This window comes from Uloborus diversus, chromosome 4, assembly GCF_026930045.1.
Source record: "Uloborus diversus isolate 005 chromosome 4, Udiv.v.3.1, whole genome shotgun sequence".
Lineage (NCBI taxonomy): Eukaryota > Metazoa > Arthropoda > Arachnida > Araneae > Uloboridae > Uloborus > Uloborus diversus.
The window spans coordinates 54,147,436-54,171,855 of record NC_072734.1 but is presented as its reverse complement, the minus strand read 5'-3'; the positions used below and the strand labels follow the sequence as shown (position 1 = coordinate 54,171,855).

The 24,420-nt window shown below is 33.2% G+C and overlaps 1 protein-coding gene across 1 annotated transcript in view; it reads right to left on the bottom strand.

The window, feature by feature from the left end:
• Nucleotides 1–24,420, bottom strand: part of LOC129220443 (pyridoxal-dependent decarboxylase domain-containing protein 1-like) — an 89,331-nt gene that overhangs the window by 25,204 nt on the left and 39,707 nt on the right. The window contains exons 14-18 of the mRNA XM_054854864.1: nucleotides 20,272–20,312; nucleotides 11,642–11,747; nucleotides 10,768–10,826; nucleotides 8,612–8,724; nucleotides 6,523–6,647 (exon numbers count right to left, since the gene is read on the bottom strand). Coding sequence (XP_054710839.1) covers nucleotides 6,523–6,647; nucleotides 8,612–8,724; nucleotides 10,768–10,826; nucleotides 11,642–11,747; nucleotides 20,272–20,312 — 444 coding nt within the window. The remainder of the gene's footprint in view (nucleotides 1–6,522; nucleotides 6,648–8,611; nucleotides 8,725–10,767; nucleotides 10,827–11,641; nucleotides 11,748–20,271; nucleotides 20,313–24,420) is intronic.

The window sequence follows — 24,420 nt, the reverse complement described above, 5'->3', positions numbered from 1 at the left end:
TGAATTTCAAAATTCAGATTTGTTTTTGAGATCATTCAATTTTCCCCTTTTAATAGCTTTTATGCACAATACTATTAAATCACTCAAAGGCAATTCCACGTGACTCAGGTTACCGTTTGACGAAGTTTTACAAAAGTAAATGCTATATACATTGAAGAGATACCATACCTGACTTAATATTTACGGTCACCTGGGATACAGTAAGAAGTTACAGATAACATTATTTTAAATTTCAATAAACAGATGGTATTTAAATCAGAATTTAGTCCTGTGACTCACGTTACAAAAAAAAAGGAACTCAAGTTTTTTGGATTACTAAAAACTTAAAATTTCTGTTCTTTCAGAATAATAATATCTGAAAAAACTATTTCATGGAATAAAATACAGTAAAACCCCTCCTAACGGACACCCCTCAAATGCAGACTCCCCTCTTCGAACATTTTTTAATTCCTCGATTACAAGGCAAATAACAACTTGTTTTGGATTGCGCCTCTCCTTGTGTACTTGTTGAGGCAATTTTAAAGAAATCTGAATTTAGAAATCTGTTTATATGCATCGCAGTTTTTCAGCACAATTGCTGACATTCTGCTGCTGATGCCTTTGTTTAAAAACTTCTCTTTTATAGGTAGGAAAATACTTTTAGAAGTACAGAAGACAAAATCTTGATGCGGAACACATAATGTAAACAGAATAGCAATTTGAGGACAAAAATATTGACTATTGCAATAATTAAAACATTATGAAACAATAGACCGAATATAATTATGCTATTTAAGTAATGTCAGTAGTATTATTAATCATATATATAGACATGTATATAAAGGCCAACCTCCCATTAGCCTCTAAAATAACATTAGGGCACATAATATACCATTAGGAAGTTAATGTTATCTTGTATTGGTTGTGACGTACATTACACGTGACTCACGTCACAAGATAAATATCCTTTTTTTTTATATAATACTAAAAAAATTAAAATTGGTCTATAATTACTTTTCAGTTACATAAATGAGTAGAAGCAACAGTAAGATTGTTTTAATTTACAAGCTATAAAATTTAGAAATATTGAAAAATTCAATATTTTGTGACATGTTACATATACAGTAGAACCTGCCACATCCGTATCAATGTGGCGACAGACCGATCCGGATATCAAAAAATCCGGATATCAAGACTGCATTTAAAAATAGCTGTATTATAGAGTTTTCAAGCTGTATTTCTGTTCTTATAAACAAAATTTAAAGTTTTAAACGTTTATAAACTTAGTAGTATGTACATACAATATGCTCCATAGAAAAACAAAAGGTTACACAATTTATTTACAAAAAGTTACACATCACAGTTATAGTATTAACAAAAATTTACTTAACTTTTGAAAAAGTTGGTTATTTTCTGCTGCTTTCCACACTGTACATGTTTTTTTGAAGCCATGTCTCTCATCCTTTTTAAGAGCATCACGTCACTTGCACAAGTATCTTTTTGATTTTGAATGTAGGACAGCAGAGCCTCGAACGACTTGAAAGCTTCTGAATGGCTCATTATGTTTACGACCGGATTTTTGTCAGTGCTTTCATCCCCTTCGCTGTCTGAGTTTTTATCATCATTCTTGCACACCATGTTCAATATATCGCCGTCTGTTAATTCGTTCTGTTCATCTGCACTCAACCACTCATTAACATCGTCTTCCTTCATTTTTTCACATCCCGACAGGTTCTTTACCAGTTCAGCAATCTCGTCTTCGGAGGAAGTTTCATTGCTACCTTCCTCTGGTTTCTCTCGCATAGATTCATCAGATGGTTTGGGTAGCAACTTCCTCCATGACCTTACCATTGTTATTGGTTTTATGTCATCCCACGCTTGGGCCACCCACATCACCACATCCAACATGTCCACTTTGTTTAGAGTCTCTGTAACGTTTTTTCCTTCATCCATTCCAGCAATCAAAACCGCCAGTAACTTTCGTCGATAGACACGTTTTATAGATTCTATAACACCTTGGTCCATAGGCTGACACAGGGAAGTCACATTTGGGGGCAAAAAAAGACACTTTATTCCGCCATCTTTTAGTTCTTCTGGGTCGGGATGAGAGGGTGCATTGTCCAACAGCAGGACTGCCTTTCTCGATAGATTATTTTTTTCTAAATGTTTTTCAACCTTTGGTACAAATTGATTGTGAAACCACTCTTCGAATATAACACAGTTCATCCATGCACTCTTTTGGTGACGGTACCAAACTGGCAGGGAAGAAAGATCTCTAAAGTTTTTGAAAGCCCTAGGTTTTTTTGATTTTCCGATAAATCCTAGAGGGAGTTTGTGAGATCCTGTAGCGTTACTGCAGACTAAAATTGTCACTCTTTCTTTTTTCTTCTTGAATCCTGGTGCACTGTCTTCTTGTTTTGAGGCCAGAGTGTAGGTCGGTAGCATTTTGTAATTGAGACCTGTTTCGTCACAATTGTAAAGCTGGTCTCCGGTAATTCCTTCTTCTAGTAAGCTGTGCAATGTCTTTTTGAAGACTTCGACAACTTCTGGTTCAGCTGACAGTTTCTCACCACATATCTGTAGCTTCCTCACACCGTACCGATTTTTCCAACTCTCCAACCATCCTTCACTTGCCTTGAAATCATTTTCACCTTCAATTTCTTTGTTGAAGTGTAAAGCTTTTTCTTTTAACATAGGTCCTGAGATTGGTAATCCCTGCTCCCTCCTCTGAGTGAACCAAACATACAAACACTCATTGATATGGTTGTTAAGGGCTTTTTTCATCATTTTCAGTTTCTTTATCCCAGTTGTTGAAGCCTGTGATGAGCACCATTTTTCAATTTCGTTTTTGGATTTTTTCCAGTCACTCACAGTGCTAGTCCCTACTCCCATCTCAACAGCAATCTTCTTAGCCGTTTCCCCAGCATCTAACCTCTTCAAAGCACGAAACTTTTCTTCCATTGTAACGACATTTTTCTTCCTTTTCTCGGCCATATCACTACGAAAACGATAGACAAACTACTGTCACTGCTGAAGAGCAAACAAAGACTGAGAGCAAACGCGTACCGACATTCGCAAATTATAGAAAAGGGTGGGAGGAAATCAAACCGGTGGAGAGTCAACTCAAGGTCACATACCTGGAAATACCACGTGCAACTATAGGCGTTGCGCCATTCATTTCTTCTTTCGCCCGTCGCACAGTTCGAAAGAAAGAAATACTTTGACTTTTTCTTACTCAAAAATTGAAAATTTCTTCCGCGAACCGTCCGGATATGGAGAGGTCCGGATGTGACAGGTCCGGATGTGGCAGGTTTTACTGTATTTCAATAATTTTACAATCAACTCTTTTGAAATATTTTTAGAAGAAATTTTAAAACCTATTACAATTATTGATTGGCTCCTGATGGAATGAATCTCTCGGAAAAAAGGTAAATAGTTGGCAGAAACAGGCTAAAACAATAAAAACATGACCGTTTAAAATTGCTTGTAGCGGAGAGAGAATTCACTTGAATGTAAACTCATAAAACAAGCCTTCTTATGGAAAAAAAATAGTTCACCTGGAGTTACCCAATTCTAACTTGTAAATTTCAGTTAATACAGAGAATATACAAAAAAAAAATTTTTTTTAACACCAAGTTTCTATGTTTTGTGGAATTTCCCTCAAGTTTTTTAATGCTCTTTTAGCTACTGTTCCTTTCTCTTTGCCCAAGACTTCAAATAAATTTCCATGACTTTGAATGAAAATTTTAATTTTCCATGACTTTTCTGAAATTGGCTTATTTTTTTCCCCATGACTTTGCAGGATTTCCATGACCCAAACGAACCCTGTTTATTACACAGACTTTATATATATATATATATATATATATATATATATATATATATATATATATATATATATATATATATATATATATATATATATATATATATATATAAAGAAACACTATCAAATATTGTATTTATAATCTGGACAAGTCAACCAAAATGAACTTCACTAAAAATGAACTTCACTACTCAGTTCAATAGGCGCCACAGGCTGCTCTATGATACTGGTAGACAACACATTTGATAGCAATATAAGGATTGAACAAGAACGAAAAATTCTTTTAAAAGAAGGAAAAAATGAAAAAATCCCAAAATACCCTGGGGCCTCATCAGGGGGTACTCCCCAAGGGTAGGGAAAAACCATGAGATATTTCGTGAGTGCTGCTGGCGAAATTTGCCTAAAAAAGCAGCACTAGTCCCCAACATCTCACAAAACAAGCAATTGGGTTACTGAAAGTCCAGAATATCAGCATGACATGAAATACAAACATTGAACCTTTTAAAAACGAAAAATGCAAGTTTTATCTAAAGAAAATAGAACAATATTTAAGCTACAAGATTTATATAAAGAAAATAGAACAACATTTAAACCACAAGAGAAACAAAATTCATACCTGAACTCAAAATCAAAAGAAAGAACGCACAACCATCAACTTCATGGAACAGAAAAATCAAGGAACTGACAATTGACTATCGCTAGTCCTCCACAAGATTGCAAATGAAATGCTTCGTAAGATGCTCCGAATATTGGTTTTCAGTTAGGGTAGCAGTTAAAATTCGAATCGCTGTTTTCAGATTTGTTTTATTATTGCATATTTTTTTATATCTAATAATTTGTGAAATGATTATATTTTTGAACACTTTTCTACTGACACAACTGTGAAAATGAATTAAAGAATACACTTTAAAATCAAAATCCTGACGTTTATCATACAAAGCTACACTGGGAACTTTATTATTCAGTTGAATATTGAGATCAAGGAAATTAACTGACTCATCCTTATTTGTTTGTTTCAGCAGTAGTTCATTTGGGTGAATTTCTTCGTGTAAATTGTGAAAATCATTGTTATTAAAAATAATAATGTCATCAATATATCTAAATGCTTCTATATTGTTGTTTATTAAAAAAATAGATTCATAAAAATGCAAAAATAGGTTTGCAAATGCACTAGAAAAAGATGTGCCCATCGGTATTCCATTGATCTGTCTGTAGAAATTGGAACCATTGTATAAGTAATTCTCAAAAATACAAAATTTAACAAGGTTAATCCAAGAGTGTTTTTCTAAATTGATGTGTTTTTCATATCTGTCGAAAAGTCTATTTGAAACATCGATTATGAGTTTGTGGGGAATGTTAGTGAAAAGATTTTCAAAGTCAAAAGTATTAATACTATGAATATGGTATTTACGCAGTTTATGAAATCCAGAACTTTCTGGTTATTCAGGATTATAAAACTTTTTTCTTCTGCAATTTTGGCCAAGATATTTTTTAATTTTTCGAAAAAAATGTAACCTGCTTGATTACTGTAGGAGTATGTTCCACTAGTAACGAATCTGAACTTTATTGGATTTTTATGAAACTTAACCGTTATAAAAATGAAAGGAAAATTGAAATGCCGTGTGTTTAGAATTTTGTCGAAGGCAAGGATTCTTTTCTTTAAACTGGATTCAACTTCTGTGTCTGTTTTGTATGTATTGATATTCGTATATTCCTTCTGAAGCATAACTTTATAAAAAAATTTGCACATGATGGCAAAATTATTTGCCGCTTTACCAACTGTGGTTATAATAAAACTATTTTTTAGGTCCTTTATACTTTTTTAAAGTTTTTTGTCAATTATGATAAGCTCATTTTTTATTTAACAATTGGGAGTTTTTTTTATTTAACTAGTGGGAAATGAATAAACTAATACTTTTCCTTCACTTACCATGCGCCTATGCAGCATTAGTAAGGTAAAAAAACATACAAAGAAACACTATCATATATTAAAAACAGCGATTCGAATTTTAACTGCTACCCTAACTGAAAACCAATACCCGGAGCAACTTACGAAGCATTTCATTTGCAGTCTTGTGGAGGACTAGTTGTGGTCAATTGTCAGTTCCTTGATTTTTCTGTTCCATGAATTTGATGGTTGTGTGTTCTTTCTTTTGATTTTGAGTTCAGGTATGAATTTTGTTTCTCTTGTGGTTTAAATGTTGTTCTATTTTCTTTATCTTGTAGCTTAAATATTGTTCTATTTTCTTTAGATAAAACTTGTATTTTTCATTTTTAAAAGGTTCAATGTTTGTATTTCATGTCATGCTGATATTTTGGACTTTCAGTAACCCAATTGCTTGTTTTGTGAGATGCCGGGGACTAATGCTGCTTTTTTAGGCAAATTTCGCCAGCAACACTCACGAAACATCTCTTGGTTTTTCCCTACCCTTGGGGAGTACCCCCTGATGAGGCCCCAAGGTATTTTGGGATTTTTTCATTTTTTCCTTCTATATATATATATATATATATATATATATCAGAAACTTTAAATGAAGTAAATGCACATTATTTTTGATGAAATTTCTACACCAACATAAAAGTATTTCTTATGAAAGATATGAAAATCCCATAACAGAGAAAATATAATATAGGGTATTGTAGCCAAGTTTCCAAGCAATACCAAAGTTATGAAAATCATATTTAAAACAACAAGAATATTCGTAAAATTTACAAACCTAAAGAAAAGGCAGAGTCTGATGCCCTCAACTTGGAAACAAGTTCAGAATTCAAATGATTTATATCAGCTTTTCCAGTATCAGTTAACTCATTCAATCTATCAGCCCAAAATTCAGGAATGTACCTAAAAGAAAGGAACTTCTTGTAACCTTTAAAAACGTTTCTCTGAAGGAAAAAAAAAAGTTGATAAAAATAAAACATTTAGACTGAAACTAGAGGATGGGACAATGAATAAAATAAAAACTTTGTATGGAAGTTTTAGTTTAATTGTTTTTACAGATTTTTGACACACACACACACAAAAAAGATGGTTCTGAAATTGGTTATGAAAGTAATACTGAAATGAATGCTTTGAGGCAGGGGCGGCTTTCACCATTTCATTTGAGGAGTCGAGTTTCTTAAATATGTATAATCCCATACCTCAGCAAATACCGGTATTACGAAATAGCAAAATAGCTCGAAATACCAGTGTTCGGCATTCCGATATACTGTTACTGCAATCACTACATATGAATGAAAGATTTCAAGAACACAAAAGCTTTTGAATCTGGAATACTTTTTCCAGCTCTTAGACCCTTTACTTTACATTTTGTTTCGTTGTAAATTGTAATGTTTTATTGTCTGGATTTGTTTTTCTGAAATTCTCTCTAATACAAAAATCCTTTCTTAAGAGAATTTTCGGACTTTTGATGTAGATTTTGGAAATTTGATCATGATTAAGGAAATCTGGAGAATGTATTGAGAATCAAAAGTCAAAACATTTATACAGGCATTAAAGTGCCAATTGAGAAAAAAAAGTTGAGCTTCACAGATTGAAAATTATTGCAATAGAAGGAGCATATTTAAATGCATGTATATAGGCTGGTAAAAAATGTAAAAAAAACCCCCTTAAAATTGCATAATTATACAATCTAAAACTACTCGCAATATAACAAAATAAAGGGGAAGAATATAAAATAAAATGAGAAAATTAAAAGCAGCATGTACAGTAAAACCTATCCTAACGGACAGCCCTCAAGTGCGGACACCCCTATTATATGAACATTTTTTAATTCCCCCGATTCCAATGTAAATAACATTATTAAATCCCTGTCCTGCAGACATCCCTCTATTATAGACAAAAAAATTTGTCCCGTTAGTGTCCGCATTAGAGGGGTTTTACTGTATATTAAAATAGCTTTCAATTTCCGAAATCAATATTGCAGAATGCAAAACATTGTACTTTCAAGCGTGGCATACATTTTTTTTATGATGCAGGTGCTTGATAAAGGAATGTTTCTAAAACAAATCATTTTTTTACTTATATGTGTTATATTTTATGAAAATTCATTTAAACAGCTAGAAATAAGGTTTCAAAAGTTAATAAGCAGTACTCCATTCTTCAAAATGATCAAAACTTTGCATACTGAAAAATATTTGTAAAAGAAGAGTAATTATCAGAGGACTTTTAATACATGGTTTTTAACACATAAATAGCTCATTTATGCATGAAATATATCACTGGATAGTTTAAAGTGCAATGGAAAATAAATTTAAGTTGTATCTAGGGCTTAAATAAGCGTCAATCCCCCCCCCCCTTAAATGTTATTTCTTTATGTTATCAATTTTTTCTCTGATTTTAACATAAAAATGCTTCCCCTCTTCTATATTTTTGGTCACAAATTGGGAGCAGATATAGATTAAACTCAAAAGCTGCAAAAATTCCTTTAAAAGATGCTGATTCTGTAAAAGGTGGAAAACTTTTATGCCTGTTGATAACTTAAGAACTGTTTTTTTATGATTAATATCTGCACCTCGGAGTCAGAAGGATGTAAGTCACATTATAGTAATTTTACAGGAGAGAGGAAAAACTTTTTTCAGGAGCATGCAAACGATGGGACGGGTGCTCTTTTAGCCCTAGTAAAAAATTCAAAAGGATTTTTTTTAAAGAATTATTTTCACATGGCTACAAGGGGAATAGGCTTCTACAGACAATGCAATAATAAAAGGAAAATCGCAATTTTTGAACTATCGTCAGTCTGGCTCTGAGGTACAGATATTTTGTTAAGAAAAAATATTTATTATACAATAGTTTGATGAAATACTAACCTGACGCCTCCCATACCAGCCCAATTTGCTATTTCAACCAACTGCAATTTTCGATGATTTTTATACTCCGTATATAATTTTTCTTTTTGAAGCACAGTTGAATTCAAGATACTCTAAGAAAAAGAACACATGAGCTTGAAACATTTTGACTATTTCATTAAAAGTTCACAATACGAAAAATTTAACAAATCTATATATATATAAATGAATGTTTGTCTGTATGTCATCCATGAACTCAAAAACTACCCGGCAGATTTGGCTGAAACTTTCACTGTTTGTTATTTTTGGTACTGGGAATGTTTATAGACCAGTTCGAAAAAAATCCGATCGATAGTTCCTTTTTTATTCCAATTTAAGTCACAATCCATTGGATAAATACGAATAAAATTATCGGCTGCAGAAATTAATTCGCGTGAAAGATCTCATTGATAAGAAGTTAGCTGTTGCCATTTTCCTTGAGTTTGAACAAATAAATTCTTTCTTTACTGTTTTATGGCTTTTCATGCAACGGGGGGGGATTTAAAGCTTTTTCTATTTGATATTTTTAGCGATTGATTGATCTTGCAAACTGCCCGAGTACAAAATTTGAGTATAGTCACGACTTCACTTGATACCTGGACCGATTATTATGAAAATTGCTATATATATGTATTTTACCAAGGAGAAGGTGCATAATATGATCATTGAAGCCACTCGCCAGCAGGTGGCACTGCAGAGTAGCAACTTCTGCCCCGTTCAACCGATTGTCATGAAAATCAATATAATGATGTATTTTTTGTTGGCGTAGCAACGCGCGTCGGGTACAGCTAGTATGATATAAAAATTTTCATGATATGTTGAAGAGAACTATTCCTTGGTATAGAATTGCTATTAGGAAAACAAAAATATCGGCATCATATTCTTCGTCAACTTGTGTCTAAATTTAGAGCAAGACAATTTTGAAAAAGGAAATGATAAGCAGCCATGACTTACTGAGCAGTGTAACTAATGCTAACCACTGAGACAACAATTAAAGGCATTCAATTCACATGTTTCTTTTTATAGATTCATTATCTATTAGGCTCATTTAATAATTAACATTTTATGAACATTACAATGTAATGAACTCACAAAGTAACTTAAAACTGGGCACAAATATTTTCAAAACAAAAAAATTTTTTAGTTCTAACTTCACATTTTAAAGCTATGTTGCAATGCAAAGGAACATTAGCCAAGAAAAATACAACATGATTGTTTGCTTGAATCATAACTTTATTACAATGAGAGAAAAAACTAAACTATTTAGATATTTTTAGAAAAATTGAACTTTAAAAAATACATTAAGTATTAAGCCATATAAAATGCATAATAATTGACAATATCATACATTTAATATATAAAATGCATAATTATTTATACAATCCCAAGATAATAAACAAAAAACAACTATACTTCAAACCTTAAGCATTTTTAATTGATTAATCTGAAGAAAACTGCCATAAAAGTACCATGAGTTTGCTTCATAGCCAACAATTATCTCAAATACTAATCTCACAGAAATTTTAGACAACCATCGCTTTTATGAAACATTTGCTTCATAAAAACAAATGTTTACATATTTTTTACAAAAATATGTAGTTATCACAAGAATTCCAACAATTATACAACTTTTCATTTTAACACAAGGATTCTTGACCTTTTTCAACTTACATACCACTTTTTGTGCATCATTAACTATATTTATATATCATCCAAAACGCTTCAGTCTTATTAAAATCTATTATATTAGTCAAAGTTTAATTACATATCAATTACTTAATTTAAAACAAGAACTTTTTTTAATAAGGGTTTATTACAAACTCAGACAAAAAAATATTAATATAATATATAATTTAATTATAAATTTATCAGACATAAAATTTAAAAAGTCTCAGGATATAATTAGCAAGATTTTTATTTATTTATTTAAGAAGTATATCAATGTTTGATAACACTTCAAAATTATTGGAACCATACTTTTTAAGCCTCTTTAAGATTTATTTTAAAAAAGTCAAATAAATAGAGAAATCAGGTGAAAAATAATGAAAAAATAATAACTGCGCCTCTTTCTCAATTATTTTATTGAATTTATTATTTTCATAAATACCTATAAAGCATAATTATATTTGTTAACTTACAATTTGCTGACGAAGACAAATATTATAATTCTCCACATCATCTTTGGTAGATCCTTGAACTGTAAAATTAAAAAATTTAGTTAGGTTTTGAATTTAATTTAAACAGCGTGAATCTATGCATGGGAAAAGATTTAAAATTTTCAATAAATCTTATATCTTAAAGACTTTTATGAAAACTGCATCAACATTCATGGATACTGAGAAAAATAAAGAAAGAATTTTACCTAATTTAAATTATTATTTTTTGCAATAGTAACATAGCAAAAGAACTCCTTGAAATTTACATTATTTACATAAATTATTAATTATAATTCAAATTTTAACTTTAACTTTTTTAAATGACTTCAATAGCTTTTAACCTAAAGTTTTAAGAACAACTTCATTCACCAAACAAAAAAAAAATCATGCGATAAGTATATGTTATGTGTGAAGTACTACCGAGGGGGTACATTTTGAAAAGTGAAGCAAGGCAACCCAAATTGCCAGCCTGGCTAGTACCAGAAAATAACATTAAACTTGTGTCCAGGGGTGGGGGCAGCTGATCCTTTGACCCTCCCCTGAATCCGCCTTTGGTGCAATACTTATCTAGTTAATACTTAGCATGCTTTGATTTTCTACTTTTCCTCCCCCTTCTCCACCCCCATACAAAAAAAGAACATTTTTTTTCCCTCTCAAAAGGCACAAATTTCCAGCCAAAAAAAAAAAAACCTCCAATGCAAGAGTGATTACAAAATATAACCTTATCTCTTCACATACTGCAATTTTCAAACCAAAAATTTCCAATCAGTTCATTTTTTTTTTTAAGGAAGTGACCTTAACCATTTCACTTAGTCCTACATTCCCCTACAATCATTATTCTTAAGCAAAATCTTACTATGAGTGCTTTCCAGTGGGCAAATCCTTAAACATACTCCAAAGCCTTCTAAGTCTATAATTTCAGTTTTGATGTTAGGCACTTGCCTTGCCATCAGTTGAACTAACTGCAAAGAAAAGATGCAAATAAAAATTTTTTTTACATTCAATATAATTTCAAAATAATGCTAATTGTTAAAAACCAATTTTCATGAACTTTTCTTCATCGAACAAAATAAAACCAACACAGCAGGTAAGTCAATGGATGTTTTGGTTGGGTTTTATGACTTCATTTTTAAGTTTCAAGTGAAAAAAATTATGTGTTCTAAGCATGTAATTGAAAGCACAAACTTCTAAAGCAGTGGTGGCACTAGGAAATCCCCGACGGGGGGTATACGCCCAAAATGTCGCGGCCAAAATGTCGCGAGCCAAAATGTCGCTGTCCCAAAATGTCGCCGGTCCAAAATGTCGCCAGTTCAAAATGTCGCCGGTCCAAAATGTCGCCGGCAAAAAATGTCGCCAGTCCAAAATGTCGCCAGTCCAAAATGTCGCCAGTCCAAAATGTCGCCAGTCCAAAATGTCGCCAGTCCAAAATGTCGCCAGTCCAAAATGTCGCGGGCCCAAAATGTCGCCAGTCCAAAATATCGCCGGTTCAAAATGTCGCCAGTCCAAAATGTCGCCGGTCCAAAATGTTGTCGGCCTAAAATTCGCTAGTTCAATTGGTACGAAAAATTTAAATATACGTCGATGCTTTTCAGCATAAAAGTTGCGAAAGAATATTAATTGCCTTTCAAAGTAAGTTCCTTCAAAAATTCCAAACGTTTTCTCCTGTCTTAATTCGTAAGCATCAGATTAATTCCAGAAAATTAATAGTTTTCAGAAAAACATACGTTTTTCTGTATACTATTAAGAACGTAAACATGCAAAAGGCTGCTGCAACGGATTTCTCTTTCTCGTTTAATCTGATTAATAATAATACTCAAGATGTAAAGCAAAGGATCAAGATGTAACGCAAGGATTCAGACAAAAAATTGGTATGGAAGTAAAACTAAACTGTTCTAAAGGCGAATGAAAGAATAGTGAGGCGCTATGTGAATATGGCAAGAGAATAGGCGGTTTGTATTTTTTGGCGTAATGAAGTAAAAACAAATAACTCCTTCACTCTAGCATATTATTACCTTAGCGACAAGTCAGTAATTTAGGGGATCAGGCGGAATGGCCCCCGACTTTGAATTTTTTTTTTATATATACAAGTGGAAGTGCTTTTTATAGCAATCCTATGAAATTTGCATTGGTTATATGCCCTTTATCCTCCCTCTCCCCTTTCACTAGAAAAATTCGAAATCACGGGCCAGGGTGGAAATCAAGTAGAAAGGTATCTTAATGAAATTTAATTTTCTCATAGATTTTTTAACATCACCCTAAGAACTGTAAAAAAAAAAAAAAACTGTACGTTTTCAGTGAGATATACGTTGGTTAAAGTAAGATCAAAACTGTTCTGAGACTTTTTCTGGAAATGAAACTGAAGAAGTTTAACAAGACTGCTCGAGACCTTCCTCTGAGAGGACATTTGTATGTCCTTTGCGACCGGGATTTTGGGACTGCAAAACAAATGTTTAACAGAGATGACAGATTATTGCCGTGGAAACTCTGTCTTATGAGTAAAATTCTGAAATTACGTCGAAATCTTCACCGTCAAATCTTTTGAAATCAATGAAACCCGTAATTGCTAAAACAGGTGTCTTTCACTCAGATTTTTGAAAAACGACTCTACGCGATGACAAATATTTTCAATTCTCAACATTCATGAAATTTATATATTCGATAGAACATCAAGGGGGACAATTTCAGAACAGCTATTTTATTAGAGGTTTTCAAGAGGATACTTTCATGCTTGCGAAGTAGCGCTTGTCAGCTGAATCACATTTTCCAATTTTAAATAGAAAAGAAAAAATTTCACAATGTAGGGTGAAATAACTGATATCAATGAGATTATTCAGATCAGTTTTGACCTAGACTTATTTTTAAAATGAGTTTCAAAAAGTAATAGTTCTAGCTCAATATAGCTTGGTAATTCAGAAAGAAAAGAACACTGATAATAATAATAATAAACAAGTTTTTCCCTCTCAGAAAAAAATGCTGTTTTAATTATTGAATTTTTACTACGCAAATTGTATAAGAATGCAAACTCAGTTTTTATTTAACACCCACGCTAGTTAAAGTGCTACAAAAATGAGAGGAATACACGGCTAATTTAGATTTTATTGATATCTTGCTCAACCTCTCATATTTAAATTCAGTATATTTTTCATTGTTTATTTAATTACACTGACTCACGTAAACGATTACGAAACTCAACTTAGAACGAAAATAAGGCTTGTTTTCGTTTAATTTCACTTGCATACTACATTTTTGTATGAATCCTCGCATTACTTCTTGAGATATAGCAGTCACATAAAACGATTAAAAATATTCGGTGATCCATCCTTTTGGGATGACTGAAGCCAAAAATAAATGAGCAACTCGCCCTTTAAGATATACCTGTAGACCAAATTTTGTCTTAACCCTTGTACAGTAGACCCTCGTTTTACGCGGGTGTTATGTTCCACGGAAATGCTGCGTAAATCGAAACCGCGTAAATTGAGACCTAATATCAAAAATAGGGAATGGGTTCAAAATAGGGATTAGGTTCCGTAGATAAAAAAATACTTCATTCTAGTGATGACTAATTGTATGAAAAGTTTAATGTGTACTTATATCGATTTTTATGCATAATATGCATAAAGAAAACAAACTAATTTCGTGTTCTGTTTATGAAGAAGAGCTGGCTATGATAGTCTTTTGGTAGTCATTAAGAATTTTTCCTCTAATTCTTTGCTAAGCATTAACGCATCCATGACCACTTGCGTCATTTCCTTGATAAAATCTTCCTTTACTAACAAATCAGAAAAAAGATTATTTCTATTGTCTACGAATGGTTCAAAATTTTCAATGTGAGCGTTTTTGGTTGTGTGTCACCGGAGTCGGTATCCTCGTTGGTTTTGACCTCCTTTGTCACTCCTAAAAGTTCTTCTTCCAGTGAGTTCTGAACTGTGTGAGTTTAATCACTTTACTTCTATAATGGAAAAAGCTCTGGAACCAATCGCATAAACTGTCTCCAAGGACTCAAGTTCGATTATTAGCACGCCAAAATGCAGTAAGTTACGAGTAATCTGCAATCTATAGGAGCTTGGGTTTTGAAAGAGAGGAAAATGTTACCTGTTTGAATTGCCGCATCAGCGTAAAACCGAAACTCATCTGCGTAAATAAAATAAAGGTGTCAAATCTTCAATCGCGTATAATCGAAACCGCGTAAAATAAACCTGCTGAAAACGAGGGTCTACTGTATTACTTTTTGAGATATATCAGTCACAGATAAAAAAAAAAAGAAAGGAAAAAAAAACATTCGATTGCTCCACCCTCTGGTGTTATTGGCCCCAAAATCGGTCCCCCTGCTGCTTCCTAACATTTTATTCGATTCCGTTCATCATTTTTTGAGCAATGACAGTCACGCATATCGATGAAAACGTTCAGTTACTCCACTATCTTGAACGAATTGACGCAAAAAAACCACGCAGCCCTAAATCATATATTGGTACTTGCGGGTATCGTTCGAATTCTTACCACAGGTTTTGACGTAGAATGGTCCCAAAAAATCGGTCACATACAAACGCACACTATTCTTGAAGAAAAGTTTAAAAAAATTTATCGAATGTCAGAACTGAACGCCGTCAGAACGTTTTACAGTTGGTAGATAGCGAGTCACAAGAAATAAGATAACGTAACGCTTGTATTCTTTTTGTTTGCTGAAAAACAGCCGAGAGTTGCGAATCAAAACGGAATAATCTTTTTAGAATTCATCAAGAAACTCAGTTAGTTCAGTCCCATTTTTAACGAAGACATTCATTAAAGGCAGTAATCATTTATTCTGCAAATTTGGTGTTAAACAGCATTTTTGTACATTTGCATTTTTCTTACCAACTGAATGAGCGAATTTTGGTTCTACGACATTTTGGACAGGCGACATTTTGAACAAGCGACATTTTGGCCCGGCGACATTTTGGACAGGCGACATTTTGAACAAGCGACATTTTGGCCCGCCGACATTTTGGACCGCCGACATTTCGGCCCGGCGACATTTTGGACAGGCGACATTTTGGCCCGGCGATATTTTGGACCGGCGACATTTTGGCCGCGACATTTTGTCCCGCGACATTTCGGTGGCGACATTTTGACCCCAAACCCCGACGGGGAGGCAAGCTTGCCCGACAGGGGGCATAGCCAAATTTTAGTCTGTGAGATTCCCCTCCCCCCTCCAATTTAGGTGATAAAGAAACTGATCATTGTTGCGTCTAACAACACAAATTCCCCATAAAAGTTAAAAACAAAAAATAAAAATTTTAAAATAGATAAAATGAAATATGTAGGAAAATAAATTAAATTTAAAATAAAAAACATGAAACTAGGCTTTTGTGAGCAGGGTCATTGCGAAATCAATAAACTAGAACAGTCTGAGAATTAAAATTTGACAAAAAATCTAAATATGATGTAAAATTATTATAGATGTGTGCTCTACAGAGTTTATGCAGAGATAGAAACTTAACAACAGGAATTTAGTTGTAAGTGTAATGCTGCACTTACAGAAATTAGGGTGTGTGGGGGGTTCTGCCTTCGAAATTTTTCAAAATTGTAGCTCTGAAAACACAGTTTTAGATGATCTTCGTGATATCATGGAGAGAAAGGTTTGGGTGCTCACCCCCCAAAGAATTTTAAGAAATCAAGTCCAATAATCGAGATTTTAGTCGATCTGTAATGATATTTTATAGGGAGTGAGAGTCAAGGAGCACCCCCAAAAAGGTTTCAAAATTAAAGTATAAAAAACTCAATTGTAGGTCTTGTTTGGTAACGTTACGGTGATGGGGTTAGTGACCGATTAAGATACTGAGGGTCCCCCCCTCTCCTTCTATAATCAAACCTTTATAAACACAAAAATTTAGGGGGTGGTAACTCCAGGGCTCAAGGGAAAAGCGGTGCTCATGCACTAGCTCAAAATATTTATTGGGGAGCAGAGAAACCCACATCTTAAGTAAGCAGAAGGAGAGTAACTAATGGGTCACTTCACGGTATTTTTGACATTTATGTAGAGTCCATAACGGTGCCTTTTTTTGCCATAACTTTCTAATTTACTGTTTGATTTACAAATTATTTCAATTTGAGTTGGTTCGTTGGTAGGAAAAGCTCAAAATAAAATAATATGCTGATCAAACAGTAAATTAAAAGGTTATGGCAAAAAACGGTTAAGTTACGGACTCTACATAAATGTCTAAATTACTGTGAAATGACCCTAATATTAAGTTAAAAAATTCAAAAGAAACTTGAGCCCGATGCCTAGCTTTATATTAAGATGAACTTTGCGAGTCAAAACACTTATAAAATTAAATTTATTTATAGTTTCTTTCATTATTTTATTTTTCCGAGATAACCTGGGAAAGCTCGGAAAAGGGAAGACAATCACAACTACCAAGTTTTGCTAGTGTAAAGCAGAATCAAGAAAAAAAATTGAAAATCTTATGAAGAGCCTTGCTTGCTAAAACCAATTAGAAGTATTTTATTTGATAACAAATAGAAACTGGAAATAAATAAAAATTTTGCGCTAAAAAATTAGAAAAGGTGCAAATTTTTAGTTTTTAATTATCTTTTATGGTAATAAAAGGTCTACATTGATTAAACCTAGCTGGTGGTGGATGGAGTCGGAAGGCAGCTGAGCTGATCAGATAAATAATTATGATAGTTTCATAGGGGCCGCCAACATATTTCATTCCTAGATTTTAAAAAATATCATCATGCAAATCACAGCTTTTTGGAGGAAAATGTGTGAGCCGCCAAAGCATGTTTGAAATAGAAAATAAAAGTAAAAATGTAGTGAGCAAGATCAGCAGGACTGCAGATTTTACGGGAAAATGATCAATTCTGAATCTTGAATTTTTAAATCTTCGACTCCAGACTCTGATTTCTTTACCTCAAAATCAGTCCGACTCCAACTCCTCAGCCTCGGTTCTAAGTTTTTGAATGTACAAAACGAAAGTAATGTGTAAGTGTGTGTTGTTTTGTGTAATCAAAAAAAGAAAAAAAAACGAAACTTGATAATATGGTCGGCACCATGCCAAACAAACAAATGTGAAGGATTGCGAATCTCGTTTTTCAAATTCATTGATTTGCCTTAGTACTCAAAAAGGACTATTACTACTTCAAACAATAAGTTTTACCCTTAAAGTTATCTATAAAAATTAAAACATTGAAAATAACTAAACACATCTGGTGGACACAAATATTGTCTTGGCTCTTCTGAAAAGAGCCCATTTTCACATTCGTTTGTTCAGCATGGTGCTGACGATATTACGCCACAAAAAAACTTATTAAGTATCAAAGTGATTAATTCATCTGCAAATTCATCAAGTGTGATAAAAGTATTTTAAAGCTTTTAAGTCATTTTTGGGCCCCCTGTTAATCCTGAATGGAAGCTCAAGTTTCCTGAGCCTTTTGGGCAATCAGGCCCTGGTCAGAGGAAAAATGGCAGAAGCCAACTTAAAAAAACTTTAGACCGTTCAACTCCGACTCCTTTACTTTAAAATCAGTTAGACTCCAACTCTCACTCGGACCCCCCAATCACTGGCACTGTTACGGGCACTGAGGAAAAATGACTCCGACTTTTGGAATTTTTAACCTACAAATTTCGACTCAAACTCCTTCTCTCCAAAATCAGCCTGACTCCGACTGCTCAGTACTCTTTTTTTACACTATTTTAGCACTTGAAAAAAAGCATATTTAAAAAAAAAAGAAATAGAACATAGCTTGCAAAAAAAAAAAAAACTGAAAGAAGACTGAGTTTGGTACCAGTCTGTAAGTTGGTTTGATCGATCTCAAAGGAGTAGTGTTGACTTTTGAATTAGACTTGGTCCGATAAAATGATAAGAGTGGTCTTGGCTAAGTACAGCTTTTTGCAGGTTTTACTTTAAGTTAGAAACATGACTTTTGACTACATGATAACACCTGAAAAAATTAAATTTGGAAGCAAAATGTATATTTTCAATTGCTTTTAACACATGATTTATTTATTTAATTTTGCCTTTTCCAAAAGGTTTGCCCCTCCCCTTTCCCCAGACATTTTCCTCAGAAAGAACCCAAACCCGATGCATTACCAACCCAATGTTTAATAATCCAATGATGTTTAGTTGTACTAAACCTGATGTTTAGTAAATCATTCTCATTTCTTCTTCATTCCCAGCAAAACTATTATGCAGCCTACAAACAAGATCAACATAAGTTGTTGAGAAAAATGTATTTAAAATGTTAAACATATATTTGCTTTATTACATTAGTCCAAAGAATTTTTTTCCTGCGTTTAGCATTTTCCGACAAGACATCATTACACTAAAAAATTAAAACAATAAATCTACTTTAGTACACTCCTTGTAAGAGGTAAAAGGATCATTTACTCATATGCTTTGTTGCAGAATAATCCAACAATAATGAGATAAATTGTAAATAACTATAGTAATAACTTACTTGCAACTTATGAGTGAAAATAAAAGATAATATTGCAGTTATTTACCCAGAGAAGTACTTTAAAATGCATCAATGAGAGTGTCTGCACACTTGACATGCTGAAGAGCTGTTTAGCAAATGTAATAGAAAAGGAAAAATCTCCGAAGCATGATTTTTCTCCAATAATAGAAAGAGGGAAGGTGCCCCCATCCCCTCCCTTCATTTCAAAAATAAAGAGACCTTGCCCGTTTTTTATCACTTTCAAGTACCTAAATTAAAATTAACTGATTGAAAAACAATTTTTCTTTGTTGATTGATTCGTCAATTTAAGAAAGAAGCATTGATATATGAAATATACCTTAGGCAGACACCAATACAATCATAAGGCAGACCTCATACAAACACCAACTTCTCTCCTGGTTTTCCAAAACAACAATGGTGCTGGATCTTACGGCACATAGCAAAATACACTATTGCTGCAGGATGAGTACTACAACTTAAGAAATGAACAGCCAACGTATGAAGCTGAAAAACACTTGTACATTAGCATCAGATAATGATGCCTATTTTGAACCGTCAAGTATGACATATACTGGATTTTGAGCTATGACTAAAAATGATTTTAAATTATCGAATATTATTTGTCTTAACTGCTAATAAATGTAAATGCATTTCACCTTAAAAACATATATAAGAATAAAAAATATTTAGCTTCACTGATGGAAAAAAGAAAGTCTGCCTTTTTGACAAAATAATGAATATGCGCATATATATATAGTTTAGCACTAAATATAATGGTACAAATTATGGAATAAAACTACAGAGCTCAAGCTCATTACTTTGAGAGGGTTTTTTATGTCAATGTTTCTAAATCCTAATATTCAGACATTCACAATTTACAATTTTGGAAGTGTAATGTGGTATTGTTTAAGAGTGTACGCAGTTAAGAAACGCTGGCATATTAACACCAGAAAGGCACAGAAAATCTGACATATAATGGCAGTTTGACATATAATGGCAGTTATATACTTCATAAATGTTTTAATTATAATAGTACTGAAAACTTACCCATGAATTCAAGTTATCAAAGTATGGAGGATTTTCTTCATCTGCAAAAGAAAAAAAAAACTATACATGAAGATGTATGCAATGCACTAGACAGCCTGGTTATTACATCCAGAGACTGCAGTTTCTCGTTAGAATTTATTAGTCTGGAATAGTGAATAACCGAGCTGGAGACCAAGGATGGATACAAGAGAAGGGCAACGGGGGCCGATCGCTTCCTCTTTGAGCCGAGGTGCAAGAACCTCCAGCGTCTTTTCAATACTGAAGTTTCAAAAACGTAGTTTTAGACGATCTTTAATAATGTCAGGAAAACCTCCTTCGGAATTTTTTTCAGAATCTTTGACTTAAAAATTAGTTGTAGCGCATCTTTTAACACTTTAGTGACAGGGATCAGAACTTTTTAGAAGTTCCAAAAACTCAAATTTAGGCGATCTTAGATAATATTAGATAGAGTTCGGGAGTTCTTACTTGGAAAGTTTTTTTAAATTGAAGTCCAAAAAAATAAAAGAAAAAAAAACATAATTTCAGGACACCTTTAATGATGTTAATGCGAGGGATCGGGTTCAGTAGACTCCTTTGAAATTTTTCAGAAATGGAAGTTCGAAAAAGATAAAATATTTGAGATGATTTTCCATGATGTTAGGGGGTAGAGGTTTGGGGATTCATAAAATGTAGGTAACCAAACGCCCCCTTCTTGAACACTTTCCGAACCAGTCCTGCAAAAGTCATCTCATTGAAGTCGAGAGCGCCAACAAACTAGATCAAGTTAATCAGGCTGTCTGGATTCTTAGCAGTAATTTACTGTTTTAAACCCAAGCTTTGCTTTCAATTTACAAGTTGAACCGCACCAAGTTGAAGCCACTCACTGATGAGATAAATTTACTTCATCTACCAGTTTGTTGGCTCTCTCAACTTCAATGAGAGAACAGCTGCCTCCAGCTTGGTTATTCACTATTTCACTGACGAGTTCTGACAAGAATGAAACTGCAGTCTCTGGACGTGATAACTGGGCTTTTTGGTACATTGCATGTGGTTCTGCCTTAGTCCTGGCCTAGGGACTTACTGATAAATGAAGATGTATGTTCGTCGCAAATTAAAAATTTTAACGTAATAAAGATATACATACGAATATGAGCGTCTGTGCATGTATGTGTTTATACAGTCAAGTCTTCAAATTATAGCGACTAATAGGTCCAATAATTAGTGGTCATTATTCAAAGATGCAGATTAAGCAACAGATAAATTCTGCACTGGTTAAATATTGATATCAAAACATAAGTGATATGGAAAAATTTGTTCAGAAAATACGTGAAAGTCAATCAAATAAAGTTTGAATGAGGGTATTAGTTCAATGACCATTCACTAAAAATATAAGTTTAAGACATAAATTTTTTTAAACATAGGCTTTTTAAACCACACATTTTAATGCCACCTTTTTATAATACATAGGAGCTCGTCAGAGGCGTAGCTAGACCCGATTTTTGGGGGGGGGGGGGGGTCTTCTTTTATATATATATATATGTGTGTGTGTGTGTGTGGGTAAATTTTTTTAGTATTAAAAAAATAAGAGGGAGGTGAATCTTATACTTTGGAATGGGGTGCCCCAATTCCGATACTTGTGTCAAACAAAACAAAAGCAAAGAATTTTTTATTTTTTTAATGTTATGGAAAATTCAACTTTTTTTTCTTTTCCCTCCATTTAATTTAAAGTGAAATTTTCTAGCAATGTCTTATCAAAACCAGTCTATCCAAATCAGGGGGAAATTAAATATCTGATGAGCGAGTTCCGTTCATTTCAGTGTGACTGCTTAATTTAGAGGCTAACACACATCTACAAAAGCTGGTATCCCTGAAAGCTAATAGATACTTCCATTTCCGCCTGTAAACTGGATGTTTGACTTTTAATCTCATCGGTGGTCAGATTATAAAGATATTATATTTATAAAGATATATCTATAAAGATATTTATTTTTAATTTTATTAGCTGCTTTAGAATTTACATAAATATCTATTTGAGAGAGCAACAGCAATTTTCGGGTTTTATAAACAGGTTTTATTTTTTATTTTCTACTTTTTAATCCGAACCAAGCTAATAGAAATAATCTAGATTCATCTCGTTTTTAAACATTTTATTCATGTAATGCTATGCAGTTTTTCTTTTGAATTAAAATAAAATTACCTTCAGAAGGGTCCGATGGGATTAACGCTGCTTTGCTGACTACTTCGTTTTCTTCAGACGACGTTAACTTTCTCTTTTTAGAGCAATCCTTTTCGTCATTTTAATTTTTTTCTTTGAGTTGAAAAAAGCTTGTTATTGGTCTTGTTCGTTTCATTATGCAACAACTTTCACTTAGAATGTACTACTTTAAAACAGACTGTATGTTTCCAAAAGAATATGCAGTAAATATTGGCTGAAGAATCAATGTGATTGCAATGGATACTCTGATTAGCAAAGGTAGTTTTGACTATGACCTATGACACACACGAGACCTGACCAACAAAAACCTCTACCGTCTCGAATTCCGGTTATGCTATCATTTTCGGATTCGAAGCCCAATGATCTACAAAGCAGCAAACAAAAACATTTTCTTCAACTCAGAAACAGAGGAATTGTCTTCAAGAGCTGAGGAGGCAGTAAATGCGTTCCACGAATAGGCTTTCCAGGAAGATTAACCAAAGGACAGTTGTTTCGCGCACTTTCTTGGAAGAAGAGTTAAGGGGTGAAATTCACAGGTTTGGCATGTTAAGATGAACATTAAAGTTCATGGTTAAAGGTCATTCAAGTTAAAAGCCACTTCACTCTGTTATCTGGATTAGTACTGTTCTTTGGTTGCTCTCTTTCTTAAAATTGTGATTCCTTAGAAAACCGAAATGATAGGAGTAAAAAGAAAGTATGAGAACGATTTTCCTTTTTTCATCATTTGAAAAAAATCAAGTGATGAAAAAAGGAAAATCGTTGACTACTGGCCAAGTTAGATTTGCTGCAATTGCTGACCTCAAGAGGATAAATAATGAATCCAAAAAAAAAAAAAAAAAAATCAGGGACAAAAAAACAATAAAAGACTTTTCTTGAAAAAGATATGCTTAAAGTTTCTTTTACTGTCAAAATGATTCCTTAAACTCGCAATAAAGCACTTAATAATGTAATAATAGAATAAATACCTAACAAAACTAATAAAGAGGAATTTTAATCAAGAGCCCATATTGTCTTTAGTATTGATTTCAAATTTTCACCATCATATTTCAAATTTCTATAAAAAGTTTCTTAAAGCCTCCGTAATTCAAAACCTCTTTATCTCGATTTTTTTAATGTGAAATTCGAAATATACAGATTAGACTGTATGCAATATTCCCACTGCGGGGCTCATAAAATTAAACATATTTAACAATTTGCAGAATCTATGACTAAGAAAGGCTGTCTATACGTGGATTTAACAAACAATCTCATTTCTAAAGCGAAGTGTCAAATTTCACTCAATTATCAAAAAATTGTCGCAGCAGAGGGAGGCGTGTTTATACTTGAGGGTCACTCATGGAGCAGACTGGGAAGCGAAGTGAATTTTTGACCTTTGTTACACAAAAAAAAGTCGTAGTGATTTTTTTCTTTTTCTTTTTTTCTTTCGCTTCCCTCTTTTTCTTTTTTTTGAGACTAACGTTTCGGGGGGGGGGGGTCCTCAAACCCCCCCCCCCTTAGCTACGCCCCTGGAGCTCATCATTTGGAAAACAGCTTTTTTTTTTTCTAGATAACTGAAGTAACATTACAGAATGTCTAAAATAGTAATAAGTGTTCAAATTTTGGCTATCACAAAACCAGAAATCTGAACATAGGTTTCATGTCTGTTTTAACAAAACAAATAAATGCCACAAATAAATCTTTTGCTATTTTTTAATGAACTAATAAATGTTTGAAATGAGCTGAATGTATGCTGATGAGCAAAAAAAAAGGCATTATAATGGTATTTCCAGTACATCATTTATTCCTTTCTATAAATTAAATTTCTCTTCCATTAGGGGTGCGTATGTTTCCCAGGAGCAATGGTGCACCCCTTAAAATGCTATGAAGCAACACGAAAATCCAAGAAAAGCTCCCTAATAAGAGACTAAGACCCTGAAAATTTCAATGGCACAGTCTGCACCATAACCTCCTGTTCC